General features: G+C 37.7%; 7 protein-coding genes across 7 annotated transcripts; 3 read left to right on the top strand and 4 right to left on the bottom strand.

Annotated features, from left to right (window-relative positions):
• Positions 1 to 339: 339 nt before the first annotated feature.
• Rab19 lies at positions 340 to 1556 on the bottom strand. The gene is made up of 3 exons (XM_965513.4): positions 1241 to 1556; positions 844 to 1185; positions 340 to 771 (listed from the first exon to the last, which is right to left on the bottom strand). Exons 1-3 carry the CDS (start codon positions 1451 to 1453, stop codon positions 661 to 663), a joined length of 666 nt encoding a protein of 221 aa, XP_970606.1. The 5' UTR covers positions 1454 to 1556; the 3' UTR covers positions 340 to 660.
• Positions 1557 to 1587: 31 nt separating this feature from the next.
• tst (twister) lies at positions 1588 to 6457 on the top strand. The gene is made up of 10 exons (XM_008197298.3): positions 1588 to 1801; positions 1856 to 2047; positions 2094 to 2307; positions 2725 to 2886; positions 2933 to 4206; positions 4442 to 4720; positions 4769 to 4996; positions 5047 to 5791; positions 5840 to 6165; positions 6219 to 6457. The coding sequence occupies exons 1-10, from the start codon at positions 1799 to 1801 to the stop codon at positions 6423 to 6425; spliced, it is 3630 nt and encodes a 1209-aa protein (XP_008195520.1). The 5' UTR covers positions 1588 to 1798; the 3' UTR covers positions 6426 to 6457.
• Positions 6458 to 6743: 286 nt separating this feature from the next.
• LOC103313612 (uncharacterized) lies at positions 6744 to 8199 on the top strand. Its single transcript, XM_008197300.3, has 3 exons — positions 6744 to 6902; positions 6951 to 7820; positions 7867 to 8199. Exons 1-3 carry the CDS (start codon positions 6851 to 6853, stop codon positions 8127 to 8129), a joined length of 1185 nt encoding a protein of 394 aa, XP_008195522.1. The 5' UTR covers positions 6744 to 6850; the 3' UTR covers positions 8130 to 8199.
• rasp lies at positions 8141 to 9954 on the bottom strand. The gene is made up of 6 exons (XM_008197299.3): positions 9820 to 9954; positions 9592 to 9773; positions 9001 to 9543; positions 8735 to 8952; positions 8346 to 8686; positions 8141 to 8298 (listed from the first exon to the last, which is right to left on the bottom strand). The coding sequence occupies exons 1-6, from the start codon at positions 9938 to 9940 to the stop codon at positions 8186 to 8188; spliced, it is 1518 nt and encodes a 505-aa protein (XP_008195521.2). The 5' UTR covers positions 9941 to 9954; the 3' UTR covers positions 8141 to 8185.
• A 68-nt stretch (positions 9955 to 10022) lies between these two features.
• On the bottom strand, positions 10023 to 10797 carry TfIIA-S (Transcription-factor-IIA-S). Its single transcript, XM_008197301.3, has 3 exons — positions 10577 to 10797; positions 10291 to 10525; positions 10023 to 10245 (listed from the first exon to the last, which is right to left on the bottom strand). Exons 1-3 carry the CDS (start codon positions 10646 to 10648, stop codon positions 10214 to 10216), a joined length of 339 nt encoding a protein of 112 aa, XP_008195523.1. The 5' UTR covers positions 10649 to 10797; the 3' UTR covers positions 10023 to 10213.
• A 39-nt stretch (positions 10798 to 10836) lies between these two features.
• On the top strand, positions 10837 to 12116 carry red (red Malpighian tubules). Its single transcript, XM_001815499.4, has 4 exons — positions 10837 to 10985; positions 11110 to 11394; positions 11444 to 11703; positions 11753 to 12116. The coding sequence occupies exons 2-4, from the start codon at positions 11230 to 11232 to the stop codon at positions 11943 to 11945; spliced, it is 618 nt and encodes a 205-aa protein (XP_001815551.1). The 5' UTR covers positions 10837 to 10985; positions 11110 to 11229; the 3' UTR covers positions 11946 to 12116.
• Positions 12117 to 12563: 447 nt separating this feature from the next.
• On the bottom strand, positions 12564 to 18183 carry BicD (Bicaudal D). The gene is made up of 5 exons (XM_965832.5): positions 17843 to 18183; positions 16065 to 17406; positions 14301 to 14528; positions 13997 to 14251; positions 12564 to 13950 (listed from the first exon to the last, which is right to left on the bottom strand). Exons 1-5 carry the CDS (start codon positions 18050 to 18052, stop codon positions 13700 to 13702), a joined length of 2286 nt encoding a protein of 761 aa, XP_970925.2. The 5' UTR covers positions 18053 to 18183; the 3' UTR covers positions 12564 to 13699.
• Between the last annotated feature and the right edge of the window lie 79 nt (positions 18184 to 18262).

Genomic DNA, 18262 nt, shown 5'->3' with positions numbered 1-18262 from the left:
TTTTTGGATGTAGCTTTCAGGACTGACCAACTTTTGTTGGTCGATTTTACTTGGATTTTAACTTTTTTAAAAATATTTTTCAAAAATTCATTAAGAATAAATGATTAAAAAAATTAAACTGACAGCTAAAAGAAGAAAGTACGAGCTTTGGTGCCTTGAGATTTTTTTTTGGAGAGCTGTGATCACCTATTAATTTTGAAAATTTTTTGTGGTACGAATATATTCCATAAAAATGTTTGTCTTGTGCTTACTGTTATTAAATAATAGCCATGTGTTTTAATAGGATTGTTGATAGTTATTTAATGGACCAGAGGTGTAGGATAGAAGTGACAACTAACATTTAAAAATTTAAGAAGTACATTTTATTTTCGTTACATACGTTATTTGGACATTTCTTGTATGAATATTCTAATAAAATTAACAAATCCCTTAATAAGTCTTTAATAATAAATACGTTTGAATATTCTACGTTACCGTTTTCTTTGAAAAATACGTAATTATCACTTGTAAACCGGCCAAAAAAATCCACTAAAAATATTCAACCGTAAAAATGAGTATTACTTGCAGAGATGATAGATATCTAAAACCAATAACGACTAAAATTCGAATATCATAAAGCACAAAATGATTTAAGGCACAATTGTGTTATCATTATATTAATTAAAAGATCTTTTGTGTGCAACTACTGCATTTAGTTACAGCCCTGCTATCACCTAATTTTACAGTGTCATCATCATCGTCATTTCCTAACATACCGTTGTCATGTCGTCTCTAAAATTGCGCACAATTAAAAACAATACGCGAAAATTGTTTCGTAATTCATCGAATGAATAATGCACTTACCTTTAATTCGGTGGCAAGACAAAGAAACGCCTCTTCAATATTTGAGTTATCTTTCGCACTAGCTTCTAACACAAACAAAACTTCAGGCATGTATTGGCACATGGCTTCGGCTTCCTCAAACTCAACTTCTCTCAAACTTTCCATGTCAGCTTTGTTGCCCACTAAGGCCAGTAGGACAGAGCTCCCTGAGTACCTCCTGACCTCCTCCACCCACCGGGCCACCGATAAAAATGAGGAGCGTTTCGTTATGTCATAAACTATGATTACACCATTTGCAGATCTGTAGTAACTTTGAGTGATGGTTCGGAATCTTTCTTGACCTGCAGTGTCCCATATTTGCAGCTGTAACCCCGATAACAATAATCAGCAAAACTTGGGTTTGATTCGCATTAAATACCTTGACTTTCTTCCCATCAACCATCACTGTTTTCATTGAAAAGTCCACACCGATCGTATTGCCGTGTCTTTCGATAAATGTCCCATTTTTGAATCTTTGAACTATGCAAGTTTTCCCAGTGCCACAGTCACCAATTAACACGATTTTAAACAGGAAATCGAACGTGTCCTCAGCTGGAATTGCCATTAACGTTGTCGGATTTCTCGCAGTCATTTTCCTTTTCTCAACTATTCCAAAGAATCACCAAATATTTATTTACCTCCCATCTTGTAGGTTATAATTAGACATATGGCAGGGGGCGCTGACCTCAACATTGAACTTGGGTGCCAACAAAAAAAAATTAAATGAAAAAAAATTATCAGGACCCGGTGGGTTATTTCACGTTCAAATGCCCCCATTTAGACCACGAACTCGTAATTTAAACAAAAAATGACTCAAAAAACTGTGCCAAATTCCACGAAACTCGATATCAAACCGTAGAATTTTACCGCTGTGTTGGTAACCCTTCCCGCTCTAAGTTACCTAACCTAACATTTCCAAGTTATAAACAAGAGAAAAATGGTATTTTGGCAAATTTCTAACCAATTTGCCACCATTTAACTGTGTGCCTTTTAGAGTGACGTTAATATTGATATTGAGCCTCCCCCTATCCTCCCTGACATAACTGACGAGTTGAGGGACTACCTCATATGCCCTGAGAGGCTCCCCATCCATAGATATGAAACGAATCAGGAGTTTTGGCCTCGGACACCCGATTTAAAAGAGTTACTTTTCTTTGAGGAGTCTCCTTTATGTACGACTTTGAAGGTGAACTTAATAATAGGTCTTGCAATTTCACGCGTTTGAAAAACAGGTGCAACGTGACCCAAACACTGGAGAGATAATAGAATTTAGGGAAATTCCCATACAGTCAGCGGGTGCAAACGCCACAAATTCCATGTCTTTGACCAGACAACCTGCGCCCCCTTCGGAGGCCACAAGGGGGAACGCCTCTTTTATCCCCTTTTGGCCAGCTAGTTTTCCCGATCCTGTGTCACAGTTGCCCAAACAAGAACTATTAGACACAGGTGGGTTTACCTGTAACTGTGCCTCAGACTCCTTTACACGAAAAAAGTGCGAGTTTGAAATTTTTATTAGCACAAATCTGTTAAAAAAAATCAATCTAAAAGAGATTCCAAATTTGCAAATGCAGGCTGAGGATCTTATTACATTATTACTCTTTCCTACAATCTCGCTTTATGTGATATATGGTGGAGGCGCCGGGTAATAGGAAGTTTTAAAATAATTAATTCATGTTTTAACTTTTCATTGAGAAAGTAATAGCAGTGAAAAAAACAGAGTTTTGCATGAATAAATAGGCACTACCATTTTGAAAAGAAAGACTTGAAAAACAACTAGAGAAGCAATTGTCGCAAAAATTTAAAATTGGTTGAACTGCACCCTTTTTCCTGATGTTGGACAGTAATTAATTTTCCAAATTGTAGAATTACTAACTGTCCCTCCTGGTTTCACACGCGGCATTGTTTTTGCAAGCGACGGCAGAACAGTCTTATCGAAAGAAACTCCAAGAGAAAAAGAATCAGTTGAGGTTCCTGCCAACGTTGTCAATCTATTTGAGATAATTCAAGAGGATCCAAACTTTTTTGGTACATTCCTTTGACACACTTTTTTTGTCTTATCAGTAATTTATAGGAACGCTCGAAAATGCAAACATTAAAAAACCTGACGACATTTCCGAACATAAACAACGCGAAACGCTCCCTGAAGAAGAAGAAGTTTTGCCTAACGACCCCCCTATCCTAAAAATCAGCACCGTACCGCCCCCTACCGAATTCAAAAGCACAGAATGGGCAATCCTTCTCGACACTTCAAAGCCAGTCAAAGATTTCAAAGAGCGAATCCCGGAAATGGCCTACGAGTTCCCGTTTGAATTAGACACGTTCCAGAAATTGGCGATTTTGCAACTCGAGCAACACAATCACGTGTTCGTTGCTGCGCACACCTCGGCCGGCAAGACAGTCGTGGCTGAGTACGCAATAGCCCTCTCGCAAAAACACATGACCCGGACCATATACACAAGCCCGATTAAGGCGCTCTCCAACCAAAAATACCGCGATTTTAAAAAGGAATTCAAAGATGTTGGTTTGATAACTGGTGATTTCCAAATCAACCAAACCGCCTCTTGCTTGATAATGACCACGGAAATCCTCCGTTCGATGTTGTACTGCGGAAGCGACATAACGCGCGACTTGGAGTACGTTATTTTCGACGAAGTTCACTACATTAACGACAGGGAACGGGGCCACGTCTGGGAGCAAGTTCTGATCCTGCTCCCTGCACACGTTTGCGTGGTTCTACTGAGCGCAACGGTCCCCAACACCATCGAATTTGCCGACTGGTTGGGCCGAACCCATCAGAGAAAAGTCTACGTTATTACAACGTACAAAAGACCGGTGCCTTTACTACATTTTTTGTATACGGGCACCGGGGGCGCGTCTCGGGACAACCGCTACTTGGTCCTCAATTCAGAGGGCTGGAAAATGGGGGGCTATGCCGCAGCCGTGGCCTCCTTGCCTAAAGTCGACCCGAAATCGGCATACCCGCAAGCCAAGTCGCAATATTACAACTTTACGCCGAAGCAGGAAAAAGTGCTATGGAACGGTTTGGTTGATCATTTGAATCGAAAGAATTTGTTGCCGATTGTGGCGTTCACTTTTTCGAGGGCTAAATGCGACCAAAATGCCGAGAATTTGATGAGTTTGGATTTGACCACTCAGAAGGAGAAAGCGCAGATTCATATGTTTTTCGAGAAGTGTGTCAGGAGCTTGAAGGAGCCGGACAGGAATATTCCGCAGATTTTGAGGATGAGGAATATTTTGCATAAAGGGATTGGGGTGCACCACAGTGGGGTTTTGCCCATTATTAAGGAGATTGTGGAGATGCTGTTCCAGAAGGGCCTGATCAAGGTCGGTATTTTTGTTAATTTTTCTCACATAACCGGAGTTACGTTAGTTTTATGAAACCTCCCAAGTGACTAGATCATAATTTTTTGTAAAAAGAGGAATTTATGAAGTAATAGTACGTAATAGTTGTATTTTCTTTATTATTTTTGTTAAGCGATCTTCTTAATATTTCCCAGAATTAATCAGAAAAAATACGACATGCAATTTTTAATTTTTATTTATTTGAATTATTTATTAGTTGCTGTTTGCTACTGAAACCTTCGCTATGGGGGTCAACATGCCCGCTCGAACCGTGGTGTTCGACTCGATAACGAAACACGACGGACAAGAACGACGAAACCTGAAACCTGCCGAATATATTCAAATGGCTGGGCGAGCAGGTCGTCGAGGTCTGGACAGCGAAGGCACTGTTATAATCCTTTGCAAAAATAAAATTCCAAAAGTGGAAGAACTCCAAGCCATGATGTTAGGGACTCCCAATGTTTTGCAAAGCCAGTTCCGACTGACTTACGGAATGGTACATTTCATTATAATCCAAAAAACAATGCTTTGAATATTTTGCTAGGTCTTGAGTTTGCTTCGCGTTGAAAGCCTAAGTGTTGAGGGTATGATGAGTAGAAGTTTCCGCGAAGCGGATCATCAGAAAAAAATGGTCGACAAACAAAACGAATTGTTAGAAGTCGAGAAGGAAATACGAGATTTGTGCACACAAGAATTGAGCAGTTATTTGCAACCGTTGGTTAAGTTCTACAACTGTGCTTCGTCTTATTTAGAAGCGCGGAAAAAGTGTTTGGTAAATTATTATTGTTTTTATTTCTCCAGTTTTTTATTTTCAATATTTAGGACAATGTTATGTCATCACCTAAATTAATTAAAGTGCTAACGCCTGGACGAATCATTCTGATAACACACAAGTCACACGTGAACAAATTAGCTTTGTTATTATCAATAGTTCGAGGCAAAAAACCGACTTACAAGGTCCTAGTTTTAACCGACTCAAAACCAGAAATAAAGGAAGAAAAAAACGATCTTTGGTATAAAATGATAGGCCTGGCCAGTGACAACATTTATGCCCCTGGAAGCTCACCCGGACACGCAATTTTGACGATCCCAACAGAAGATATCTTCGAAATAACGCACAAAACTGTGAAAGTCGACACAGATTTGGTGATCAAAGACTGGGAAAAGCGACAAATCGAGCGGTTTCGCAACGACCCGGTTGGACAAACGTGCCAACAGGCCATCCAGGAGTTACACAAGTTTACAATTTCGGTGAACGAGGCGAAAAATCAGGAGAAATTGTCGTATTTGCACCTGATTCAGGACTTGAAAGTGAACGAACACCAAATTCACGACGATCTCCAAGTCGTGTACAAATTCAAAGACATATTAATTGACCACTTGCCAAGCACCCAAATTCCCAATTTCGAGCAACAGTTCGCGTCCGTGTTCACGCGCACGTTTTTGGAGCGGAAAAGGGACGACTTAAAGCACTATCTTTCTAGTGCTAGTCTCTCCTTGTACCCGGACTACGAAAATCGGATCGAACTTTTGAGGACTTTGAAATATGTTGATTTGCAAAATAGAGGTAACGTGTTTTGTTTATCGGTTTGTTGGTAATTTAAGTTAATTGCAGTGCAGTTGAAAGGACGTGTTGCGTGCGAGATGGGCATGAACGAATTGTTGATTACAGAGTTGGTGTTGAGGAATATTTTAACGAAGCTTCAACCGGCGGAAGTCGCCGCGTTGTTGTCCGCTTTGGTTTTTTCCCCTAAAAAAGATAATAGGGAAGAGGAGACTGTTCACATAACTGATGACTTAACAAAGGCCATGAAGGAGATGCAAAATATTCATCAGGAAATTGCCAAGTTGGAAATGAATCTGGACATCAAAACGGATGAGTTTCAAAATGACTTAAATTTTGCTCTGATCGAAATAGTGTACGAGTGGGCTTCCGCAAAGGTTTATCATCAATTTTTGTTTGTTGTTTTTATTCATATTTAATTTTTTTACAGCCGTTTGCCGATATTATGTGTTTGACCGACATTCAGGAAGGTATTATTGTACGGTGTATTCAGCAGTTGAATGATACAATCTGTGATGTAAGAAATGCCGCAAGAATAATCGGAGATCCCGAATTGCAAAATAAAATGGAAGAAGCTTCAGCTGCTATTAAGCGTGATATTGTTTTTGCCGCCAGTTTGTACACCAACGATTTATAAAAATTTCTTAATAAAAAAATGGTTCAAATCGCTTTATTTTCTCTGTATTGCCCCCATCTTTTCACTACACCCCGTATTTTATTAAAATTATGTCTACTGAAATCTGTGTATCTATTGAATTTTTCAATCTCTTACAAATTGGGTTACAACAAATAATAACCGTCCTGTGAGTTAATAGGTAAACTTGGGAGCAATATTCAACCGTATAAAAACATTTTCCGTGTACAATTCTTCGCAATTTATTTTTTTTTCCTCATTTGAACTTTAGCACTAATGGGAATTTAAACTGCTAGTTGTGAATAGTGACGTGCGCATGCGTCAGTTTAAAAATTGAATAATTGTCAAACGCATTAAACTAACCTTACTCTTTTCACATTAATGTTTTTATTGTTTTACAAATAAATCTCGACTTTTGGAATTATATCATGGACACAACACCAAAAGCAAAACTCCGTTTATCTACCAAAGCAAAAAAAGGTAAGAAAATACGAGAATGAGACCATGTAACCAAAAACCATTTCAAAGATGTTAAAAATGGGGGCAACAATTCAGCGGCCCTCCAGTCGCCTGTGAGAAAAACAGTCCAACGTGAGGGCGACAGTGACTATAGCCCCATTTTTTTCCCTTCAACTCAGGAATCTAACGACGATATTGACGTATTGTGGGACTGGCATTCTCCCCAAACCAGCCAGAAAAAAAGAAAAAAACAGAAGCGTTTACTACCGTCCCAGTCACCAAAAATCCCCCTACGACGGTTCCCGTCTAATAATCAAAGTCAGAATTTTGAAAAATTGAAAAATGAGTTGAAGGCGCTTCAAGAGGAACTGGCAATGCCTGATGAAAGTTGGCTCTCTGTTTCGCCACAAGAGGAATGTGACTTCAAAAGCAGTCTCAACAGTAAAATAGTCGTAGAACCAGAGTCGTTGTTTGATGATGACGATTTATTCAACGATTCTTTTGATGAACAGCTTGTTTTGTTTACCCAGCAAATAGAAGGTGAACTATTGAACAAGGAAAAAGTGGAACCAAGTGATAAAAAATCAGAACAATCCACCGAAACTGATAACGTAGTTAATAAACACACAGCGAAACAAGAGAACGTAAATTTATCACAACCCACGAAAATATGCGATAGTGAAGTTGATAACATAATTAATAAATACGTAACCAAAAAAGACAACGAATTAAATTTATCAGATAGTTTCTTTGAGGATGTTGTAAGTGATCTCGCATTTGACGATTTACAGCAAAATAGTTCACCTAATCAATCAAAAGTTCCTTTTCAAAGAACGCGCTCGGAAAACTGTTTCAACAAAACCACACAGAACGTAATCCAAACAGCGTCGGGCAAACTCGAATTTAATAGGACTCGAAGTTTTGAAATGACGAGAGAAAGTAAGCAAAATTTTTTCTTAGGTAGCGTTTAATTCAATCATTTCAGCCAAATGTACCGAAGAAGAAATAGAAAGGAAGCGACTTGAAGCTTTAGCGAAACGTAATTCTAAAAAGAGACAAGAAAGTTCAGCGCCAATCAAATGCTCTCCTGAAGAAATTGAGCGGAAGAGACTAGAAGCCATGGCCAAGTTGCAAGCAAAGAAAATGCAAGATGTGATCGAGAAGAAGCGACAAGAAGCCTTAAAGAAGCTGCAGATGAGAAAACAGAACGCGTGCCATGTTAAAAGCACATTAGCTACAAGGCTTTAAATAAGTTTAAGTTGATTAATAGAATTTATTAAGAATTGTATAAAATAAATATTTTGCTACAAGTCTTTCAGTCTTGAGTTTTTATTAGATTGTTTCCTCCTTACTTCGGTAGAAACCTGACAACAGTTGTATAAAATGGCCAATAGTACGAAGTTGGACCAATAATTATCTAAAAAATTATTTTAAACACGGTTTGAAACAACACTGTTGTCTTACCATTCAAAAATCTGTTAAGAAAAATATTTCCGATTTCCATCCGGGCGAAAAAATAAAAATTTGAAATTGCCGACACGGCCAAAAGGGGGCTTGCAGCCATGCAGTTGATTCGCCGGCCCCATTTGGGCCCCAAACCTTTACACAACTTCGAGTTTTGCAAATAAATGGCACTAAACCAGTGACTACAATTCTCAATTATCACACCAATGTAATTCAAAAGCGTCCAAATTAATATGTAATTATCGGTTCCGTGCCAGACGTAGACAAAAAGAAAGCAAAGGAAACTAGACAAGGACCGGCTACGAACAAATCCGTTGTTCATCGAGGGGATGTAAATATATCTTCAAAGAATTAATTACATTTTTTATAATTTTGTGGGGCACAAGTACCGTAATAAAAAATTGTAAAGGCCCACATCGAAATACTTCCACATGTCGGAGTACAAGTGTATTCTTCCGATACATACCGGTAAAGAAGGCACTTTAATGTTATCGAATTTTGCAAAACTTGTTGCTAATCCATACGTGACCAAATATTTAATGTGGAAAAACTGGCCCATGGTGTATCCATAGCCATACAACGACCACGAATCCAGTGATTCGACCCACTTCAAATAAATAAATGAATTCAAAATTTATAAATATTTCAGACAAACCTCGGGGTGAAATCCCGCAGCGTTCACATAAATAAAATGTAAACACAATTCGGCAAAAAACAACCAAAATAAAAACCGAACCACGTCCCGGAATAGTTGTGAAAGGCGGCTAAATAAATTATTGTTGTGTTCATGAGAATTGATAAAATCTTTGTAGGGAATAAATGGTCCAGTTTGTAAATTTGGAAGGTACAGACAGTATGACAAAAATGCGATCAAATCTTGCCTCCCTTTGGAATCTATCAGGTCTAAACCGTAGCTAACACAACGCAAGTTCATCCAAAATATCGTTATCATAGTTATGTAAGCAGTTTGTTCGTTTAGTTTCAACCAAATCAAAAATTCCTCTCTTGCAAGAAAATTCTTATACGTGGAAATTAGCACTAGGACAAGGCCGTTGCACAACCAAATCAACAATTTCCTGTGCTTGGTTAACACAAATGAAAATATTATTGGCTGTAAAAGTATGACTAACAGTGCAAACGGGCCCAAATTACTGATTATGTACAAAACTGTGACCAGAATTTGCCACAATTGCACAAACTAAAAACCAATTAAGTTTATTGTTATAGCCAGTAGCCGATCTTTTACCCTGACTGAACTACATTTTCGTAAAACTTCTGATACAACTGTTAATAAAAGGACCCATGAATATAAATTCGTTATCAAAAACTTCATAGACTGCCATTCAAAATCAGCCACATCTTTTTTTCTGTGTAAGAAAGACCAGCCTTGTGTAAAATCTGAATATGCGTCATCGTAGTACTGAAAATCTAAAAAATAATTGTAAACTTTTGAGTAATGCCTTCAAGTTCATACGTTTGTTGCTCTCATTCGTAAAACACGCAATTGCGTAAAGGACAGCACATAACCATACCAGGACATAAATTAACAATTCTTGGCGTGAAATGTCTCGAGACAATTTTATTTTTGGGAGCATTGTGGACTTGCCATGTTTGGAGGTTATCCAAACAATGCTCGCCCCACCACTTGTTTTGTTTGAGCATGATATGAAAGAACCGTTTTTTTTAGCATTTATTTGCTTCCATTTTATTACAAAATGCGTTTATTAAAATTAAGTAGTTCAACATTTTAACGACAAAAGGACACACCTCACTCACTCAGGACTGACTCCAGTTTCACAAAGAACCTTACAAATAATATAAAATTAACTGCTATAAATATTTACAAAATAGAGTCACAGAAACCATTTTTACTTCTTTGAACTGCCTTCATCTCCAACACCTGAAACAAACCGTCAAACACCGTTCCCGGTTGCTGGCAACTCACTTTTTCCATCACAGGCAACAATCTTCACTTTATCAACCTTGGTAATCTCTTGCACTTCTCGAAACTCGACATCGTTGAGCATGAACGTCCACACGTTGTCGCAAAATCGATAAGTATTCAGTTTGCCAGCTTTGAACGTTAACCGAGACTTGACCCGAGTGGCCAAAGTCATGTTAATGGACTTATCAAACAGTAACAACACTTTGCAAGCCAGCTGGGGCGTTATTTGACCATACTATAAAATAAAAAATAAGGCACCGCCACTTAAAAAGCCCCAAAACTAAACCTGTATTAACTCATCCAAACTTTCCTGTAACGTATGACCCAGAGTTGTATTGCGGTACAACTGGTACGACATTGCGACGCAATGTTAAAACGGAACAACTCGCAATTAGTTAATTATTATTTTACCAAAGAAGTGAAAAATACAATCGTTCCGAATATTAAATAAAAAATGACAGGACAAGACAAATCGTAAACGTCAAGTAGCAGGAGAGCCAGCACAACGAATCGAAAATAACCGGTTTGAACCGAGCTGCTTGCCAAATGTTTTCGTGTTCTAAAATTATCTCCTTCACACAAGAATTGTAATTAATTCCGGTGCAAGTACGTGCATACGTGTGATAATAGCTCGGCTTCGAATAACCACCAAACGAAGTGCTGGTGTAAAATGATTGAAAATCCGGAGATTGGATGTAAGTGTGGCAATGCCGCTCGAATAAAAAAAGAAAGCGAGTGTCACTTGTCACATGAACGATCGGAGTGACTGACTTTTATATGTCAACAGTTATTTTTTTAATTCAATAACAAAATTTTCAGCAATGTAATCGGCTAAGCGATAAGTCCCACGCTCCTTATCTCTAGTGAAGACATAAATCGTGTTAGTGGATCACAGCATAAATTTTCCACGTGAGATCTCGTTTTCTAAATTTGAAAATAATGGACCGGGGATCGTACGAGAAATTATCAATAAGAGACTCCGCAAGATCCCTCAAGAAATACGGCAGTACAAGCAAACACGTAAATAGGAGCGAGAATTGCATCAAACACTACGTCTCAAACACTGACACTCTTCAAGGAATTGCGCTGAAATACGACGTGACAGTAAGTGAAAACAATACAAATTGTAACCCCGGTTATTTGTCTCATCCAGATAGAACAGATCAGGAGGGTGAACCGCTTATGGGCCTCTGACAGCCTGTTCCTGAAGGAATATTTACTGATCCCAGTGCGTGATAACTCAGTGCCCCCCGTGAGCAGCGACCCGCCCCCAGTGGTTAGCCCCACGCAGATTTCGTCCCCCATAAGCAATAGTAGTTTTGACGAGGACAATGTGGAGGAATTTTTAGGGAAAATTGATGCAGCTATTGCCAACACCAAAAAGGAGGTCAAAAGGACCCAAAGTAGCAGCGAGTAATGATCCATTTTTTGCACTAATTCGTTTCTAATTGTGTGGTAACAGATTTGCCTCGAATTCCGACTATGGTTTAGAAAAACGAAAAGCCCCAGTGTCTCGGATGAAAAAAACCGTTAACAATAACGGGGTCAGTGACTTGTTCTCACCACCACACACTGTGGTAGTACAGCAGGGGAGGAGAGTCAAGTCGTCGCTGCAACAACACGAACAACAACAAGACGAGTTGTTCGAGTTGTAGCGAAAGCATGCCTGGAATAATTTGATTAATACGTATGTTATTGCTTGTTATTAAAATATTTCAAGGTTACTATTTTTGTTGATTATGTTGTGATTGGAGTTTTATAATGAGAGTTTATTTGTGTTCTCAGTTTTGTTTTTATACTTTCTAATAAAATCTTCATTACTACCACTTCCAGTTTTATTATTGTGGAACTATTGCTGTTTATGAAGTGTGTGTATCAATAGATAAATAGCAAACTTATGTAATGTATATTGTAAATATGTTAGTCATTTTGCACAATAGTTTGTACATCTATTATGTAAATACGCAGAATGACAAATTTGCGAAAGACACTTCAATCGTAAAGTAGCTCTTCCAACTTCACAGTAAATTATTACTCTCTGTTTCTCTACTAGGAGGTATCATATCATTTCACGTGACTTATTTATATTTACTCATGTCTGTTTCATGTTTACATTTTCTTTTGTATGCTGTTTAATAAAAAATATTAAAATTCACGCAAACGTACTGTAATAAGAGGAACTATATTTTTTGTGATTTCTTTGAAAATATAGAATAAATATATCTTTTCTACGCATGTTTTTTTGTACATTCCCATGGGTGCAATAACGGTCCTTGTGATAAAGTAATAATTATATTAAAAATATTAGGTACAATTAAGTAACATTAACCACATATAAGCAATGTTAAAATAATTTATAACAATAAATATCAAAAAGAATATAACAGGTTAGCTGTCTGACGAACGAAACAAACAGAAGATCTAAGTTTCTGTTGGTACGTGTACCAAGTAACAAAAATATAAGTGTTAGAGCATGCACATTTCATTCTCAACATTAAGGATTTTTATATTATTGTAAGGGACGGGCATTTCCGTGGTCCATAGGCTCGGAAACAGGACAAATAATCAACAAACGTCATTTCATGATTATCATATGGACTCAGAACCAACGGAAAAGACGAATTGTGATATCATATTTACTATTAGAATGACGGCAATTCGCCGTCACTTCACAATATTATTCTTAGCCTACGTCTTAACAAGTTTTAACTATTTTTTATAAACCGTAACAATTAGATTTTAGTACCACAGTTAGAAAATAAATGTACGCAGTTTTTAATTTTTCTCGAGACGAAATGCCCTCGAGCGTAGCGCCACCGTGACCAGTCTCGAAGACTAGCGGTTTATCGAATATTATTTTAGTTCACACCACCAAAGAATGACTAACTAACGTATATTGCATGAATCCCTTGTAGGACTAAGTAGACTAAATAAATATGTTAATAACTAAAACATGGTTAAAGTCTATACATCACACGAAATATGGGTCACATCTACCAATAAATATATCATTTCATAATTAAATCCAAGTATAGGCTACTCTACCGTCATAATATTCCACTATTAATCAAGAGATATACCTTAGAAATGCTACTTGAACGTAATCTATAACTAAATCTGAATTACGAAACTTTTGGCAGCTAATTGGCCACTTTACTAAACCGAAAATTAGTACTAGCCAATACAAGTAGAATAAATTAGTCTGAGTATGCATAAAAAGTCGCCAAACCAAACACATAAATGCACAGTTTACCTCACATTTCGTTAAATAAACAATAAAATACTTGAATTTTTGTGAATTGTCACAATTCGTTACGTTATAGCCGATTAAAGTGTAGTGTTAGAAATTTCAAAGTTTAAAGAATGTGGTGATAAATGCAATCGCGTAAACCACAGGTTTCGACCTGCGCTAGAACATGTCTCTGTTCGACCGTCCAGGGCGCTGAAAATTGCGGTTGTTTGGCTTACGTGCGTTTCTGATTTCTCTGTCCACCTCCAGCTCTTCGAGCCGCTGAGTCAGACCCAGCTTTTGCTGAACGGCTAATCTCAACAGCTGGTTCAAAGTCTTCTTCTCTTCTTCGGCTGCGCTCAACTGCTGCTGGAGCTCGTCGACTTGCGTCACGTACTCTTCGCAACGGGCGGCAAACATCGCACGCAAACCTTTAATAATTTTCGTAAAATTTAAACTGAACCAAATCCACCTTACTTGAAAATGTGGCTGCGTCCTCCTTCAACATTCGCAACTCGTTTCGGAGCTTCATCATCGTCTCGGATACAATTGTTTTCTCGTTTTCGTACTTGGCTTTGAGGTTCGTCAGTGCCACTTCGGCAGTATTTTTGTTTGATTTTAGGACGGTTCGTAACGTGGCAATCTGTTCGCGTTTGGTCGACAGCAAACTCTTCAATCTTATGACTTGCTCTTGTAATTCGGCGATTTCTTCGCTGTTTTCATCTTTGCTTGCTAATAAAAAGTGTTACAAAATGACTGACTGTTTTTTTACCTAACTCACATTCATATAATCCATTCGATTTTTCCCTCTTTGTTTTCGATAATTCGATGGTATTTTCAATGGCGTTTCGGAGATGTTTGATTTGGTCCACGATGGTGCAAACATTTCGAGCGACAACAGCCGCGTCATTTAAGACTTCAAGATCGTGCAAGGGAATGTCGCTCTTGAGGCGGCTTCGCAACAATTCGATTTTGGACATTTCGCCAATTGGTGGCGCAGTTTCCGACACTGAAAATCAGAAATTTAAACCGTGACCTGGCCTCGACATTTTAATTACATAAAAAGGCCGAATTTAAATAAAAATGAGACAAAAAATTGAAGTCCGATAAAACATTAAATTCGTGAATGAAAGCATCTGCTTACGTGATCAGTTAATCAGCAATTTAATTGCGGATTAAATTAATTCTTCTATAAGCCAATCCTTAATACAATAAATAAATAATGATTATTATTACAAAAATTCAACCAGATAAATATTTTAAAAACTACAAATTAGCAATTATTATTATTATTGGCTCTGAACTTTATTTTTCATAACAAAAAACGTGTAAAGAACACATATCTCATCTTTGACGCTTTTGATTTAAATTGCTTCTCCCCGATAACGAATCATCTTATGGTGGCCAAGACTTTTTTTAAAAAAGATTTTATTATTTTTATTTTCTAGTAATTGTATTTTTAACTCTACTAGTTTATCATTTTTTTCTCATGTTTTCCATGGAAAATTTTAGTCGTTAGCTTTCTTTTTTTCCAAATAAATAGTGAACCGGCTGAATTAAATAACTGGTTGGATGAAATTACGCAGAGATAACTAAATGTATTCTATTTCGAACAAATTTTTCGAATTTGTGATTAAACATAATACGTAATCATAACGATAAAAGAATTATTTTTTATTTATTTCAATTAAACATAAATGTAACGAACTAAAGTGTAAAACGACTTTATAAAAGATAATTTTTTTAACATTATACTCGTAGAGAAGCTTAATAAGTGTAAAGGACAAAATTATAGAAAATTAAAATGCCTACAAACGGCTTATTTTAGCCGATTTATTGCTTAGAAGTAAGCAAACTTACACAAAACAGATTGAAAACGACATATTTTGACTTAAAATAGAAAGTTAAGTAATAGTTTGGATGAAAATGGTTTATTTCAAACGATTCTTTACTTAGAACGGAGAAAACTTCATAAAACACACTGAAAACGCCATATTCTAACTCAAAAGAACAAATTATGTTTTAATTTAGATGAAAACGGCTTATTTCGAAAGATTCTTTGCTTAGAAATGAGTCAACAGACTGAAAACGCCATATTCTGGCTCAAAAGAACGAGTTATGCTATAGTTTGGATGAAAACGCCATATAAGAGTTTATTGTATCGGAATTTTAGTCATCAGTTTTTTTCAGCTTATTATGAATTTGATTCTCCACAGCCTTCCCTTTTTTTTCAAGCAATTGATGAAAATAATAGTTGAATTTTAATTAATTTAAAACTGCTTGAAGTCTCGTTTCTCGTGTCTAATTTTTCGTAAGAAAAACGCACTTTTTGCAAGAATTATTATTACTGGTATACATAGAAAAAAAAACTCAACTTAATTTTCGGTCAAAGTTATCTCTCATAATTTAATTTTAAATAACAAGAGGTCAGGATTTAAGGGATTCAATTACTTTAAAACAATTTGGTGCCGAAACGAAATATTTTTGAGTACGAAAATTTTTAATACCGTTTCGCCTCTTAGTTTTATACAACTAAGCCACTTACTAGGCGTCATTCCTTCCTTCTCGTGATCCAAAACCACTCTCGTGGGCGTCTCCCCGTTAACAGTACACACATGATGGTACAACTGAGCAAGCTCATCAGTAACAGTTTGTAAATTATTCTGAGTTTCATCCAATGAAGTTCCAGCTTCACTAGCAAACTCTCTCAACAATTTCAAATCGGCCTCCAAGTCCATACTCCTCTGCTCCGTATCCGACAACTTATTTTTCAAATTCGTGATTTCGGTGCGCAGCTGTAGGGTAGCGTCTGAGATATTCGTCAACTTCTCCAATTCACGAATATCCTGCTTCAGCTGTTCGATCTCTTTACAGGACATTTTGAACCACTGCTGGTACTGATTTAGAATTTTACCAGCCTCTTGTGCCGGTTGGGATACATTTTTGTCAACATTCTGCGACAAATGCTGCAAAGAATCGACATGAGCCGCCAGTTGTGTCAGTCTTGCAATGAAAACTTGTAGTTCGCCTTGACTCTTCTCCACCATTGCCTGGTTATCGCGCAAATTTTGTGTCAGAGTTAGTTTTTCCTTCTCCAGTTGTTCCAACTGCTTTTCCAACTTTCTCAGTTCGTTCAAGTGGACTTCGGAGAACAAATCGACCTGTTTATCGTCAGGCGAAGCCAATTCTGAGGCACTTCCACTCCCCAAAGTCGCCTCCAGCCGCTTCAAGCCGGGAATATCGTCCTCACCGTCACTCCCCAAAGTCGGCTCATCGCTCATTCCCCGAATACTGTACGCCAGATTATTGATATTGTAGAACGTGTCTCGGTTAATATGTTGGTCCAGTTCCTTCTTCAGCGCGTATTTGGCCTCACGTTCGGCTTGCAGCGACTCCAAGGCCTCCTCCATGTGTTTCTCGGCGATTTTCTTCAAGTTTGTCAGCTCTTCCACCTGGAGGTTCAACAGTTCCATTTCTTCGTGCAGTCGCCGGATCTCGTGTTTTAGACTTTCAAACTCCACTTGCGAGCTTTTTAAAGCTGAGACTTGTTTTTGTAAGGCTATGTTCTCTTCTTCTAGCTCGGCGTAGTCGTTGATCAAACGATTTTCTCGAAATTTGATTTCGCGGAGTTCCGTTCGTAATTTCTTGCACTCCATGCTTCGATCTTCCTTGTCTTTGCCCATATCGGTGTTCTCCTGCAGCATGCGGTCTCGCTCGGTGGTGACGCGGTCCAACTCATGACGCAGCTGCTTTATTTCGTTTTCCAATTCGATTATTTGGGAATTGAGCGATGTTTCGCGCGCGGCGGATTCAGATAGCAGGGATTCTTCCGTTTCTATTCCAGTTTTAGTTGTTACTTTATGACTAGATTGGAACTTTGCCAAGGCCTATAAAACAAAAAGATAATAAATAAGTAACGCTTTCAATAATTTTAAAAGGAGCTTTCATCATGGGCTAATTTTAATCAGCTGAAGATAAGAATACAACGGTCGAAATATGAAAGCAATTTATGCAAAAATGTAGAAGTGTTTGCGAGACTGCTAACGCACGCTCCTACATAACAATTCAGTCACAGTAACTGAACCAAAACCAATTATAAAGTATGAATAAATAATAATAATGAGAACATCAACTGTGATACCACTCTAATTCCAATTTTTCACGGCTTAAAGGGTTAATGCGAATAATTAATTTGGTCCCAGCCCAATTAACTACTAGGAAAATGATTTTTCCGTTAAAATTCATAGCAAATAGATGTCCAAGTGTGGTGCAGATGTTAATTGGGAAAACTAGTCAAGTGGAGTCAAGCTGGAGACCACTTACTTCTTGTGTGACTTTTAGTTCATGCTTAGTGTTTTCGTAGGCGATTTCCAGATCCTCGCAGCGTCTTTGCAATTCGGTCTTTTCTTCCAAAAGCACAAGGCCGTACTGAGCAGACTGTATTTTTTCGCTGCTAGCTTGGTCGAGTTCTCTTGAAAGTCGTTCAATTTCGTTTTTGAGTAGTTCGATGTCGCCTTCAGTAACCGAAGCCATTGTCCCAAATAATAAAAATTAAGAGATAATTAATGTTAGAAATTAAACTGTTAAGTATCACTGCATCATTGCAACAAATGTATTTTTGTTCAAAACATGTCAACTGTCAACCTCAAAGTTTAGTAACTTTCGGGGTTACCACGCTGGACGTGTTGGTTACCAGGCGCGGGAAATTCGAATCGGGGGGTCAGCATGGTAACGGTGTACATG

Source organism: Tribolium castaneum, chromosome 3 (assembly GCF_031307605.1).
Source record: "Tribolium castaneum strain GA2 chromosome 3, icTriCast1.1, whole genome shotgun sequence".
NCBI classification, from domain to species: Eukaryota; Metazoa; Arthropoda; class Insecta; order Coleoptera; family Tenebrionidae; genus Tribolium; species Tribolium castaneum.
The sequence above is the reverse complement of the archived record's forward strand: the minus strand, read 5'-3'. Positions and strand labels throughout refer to the sequence as shown.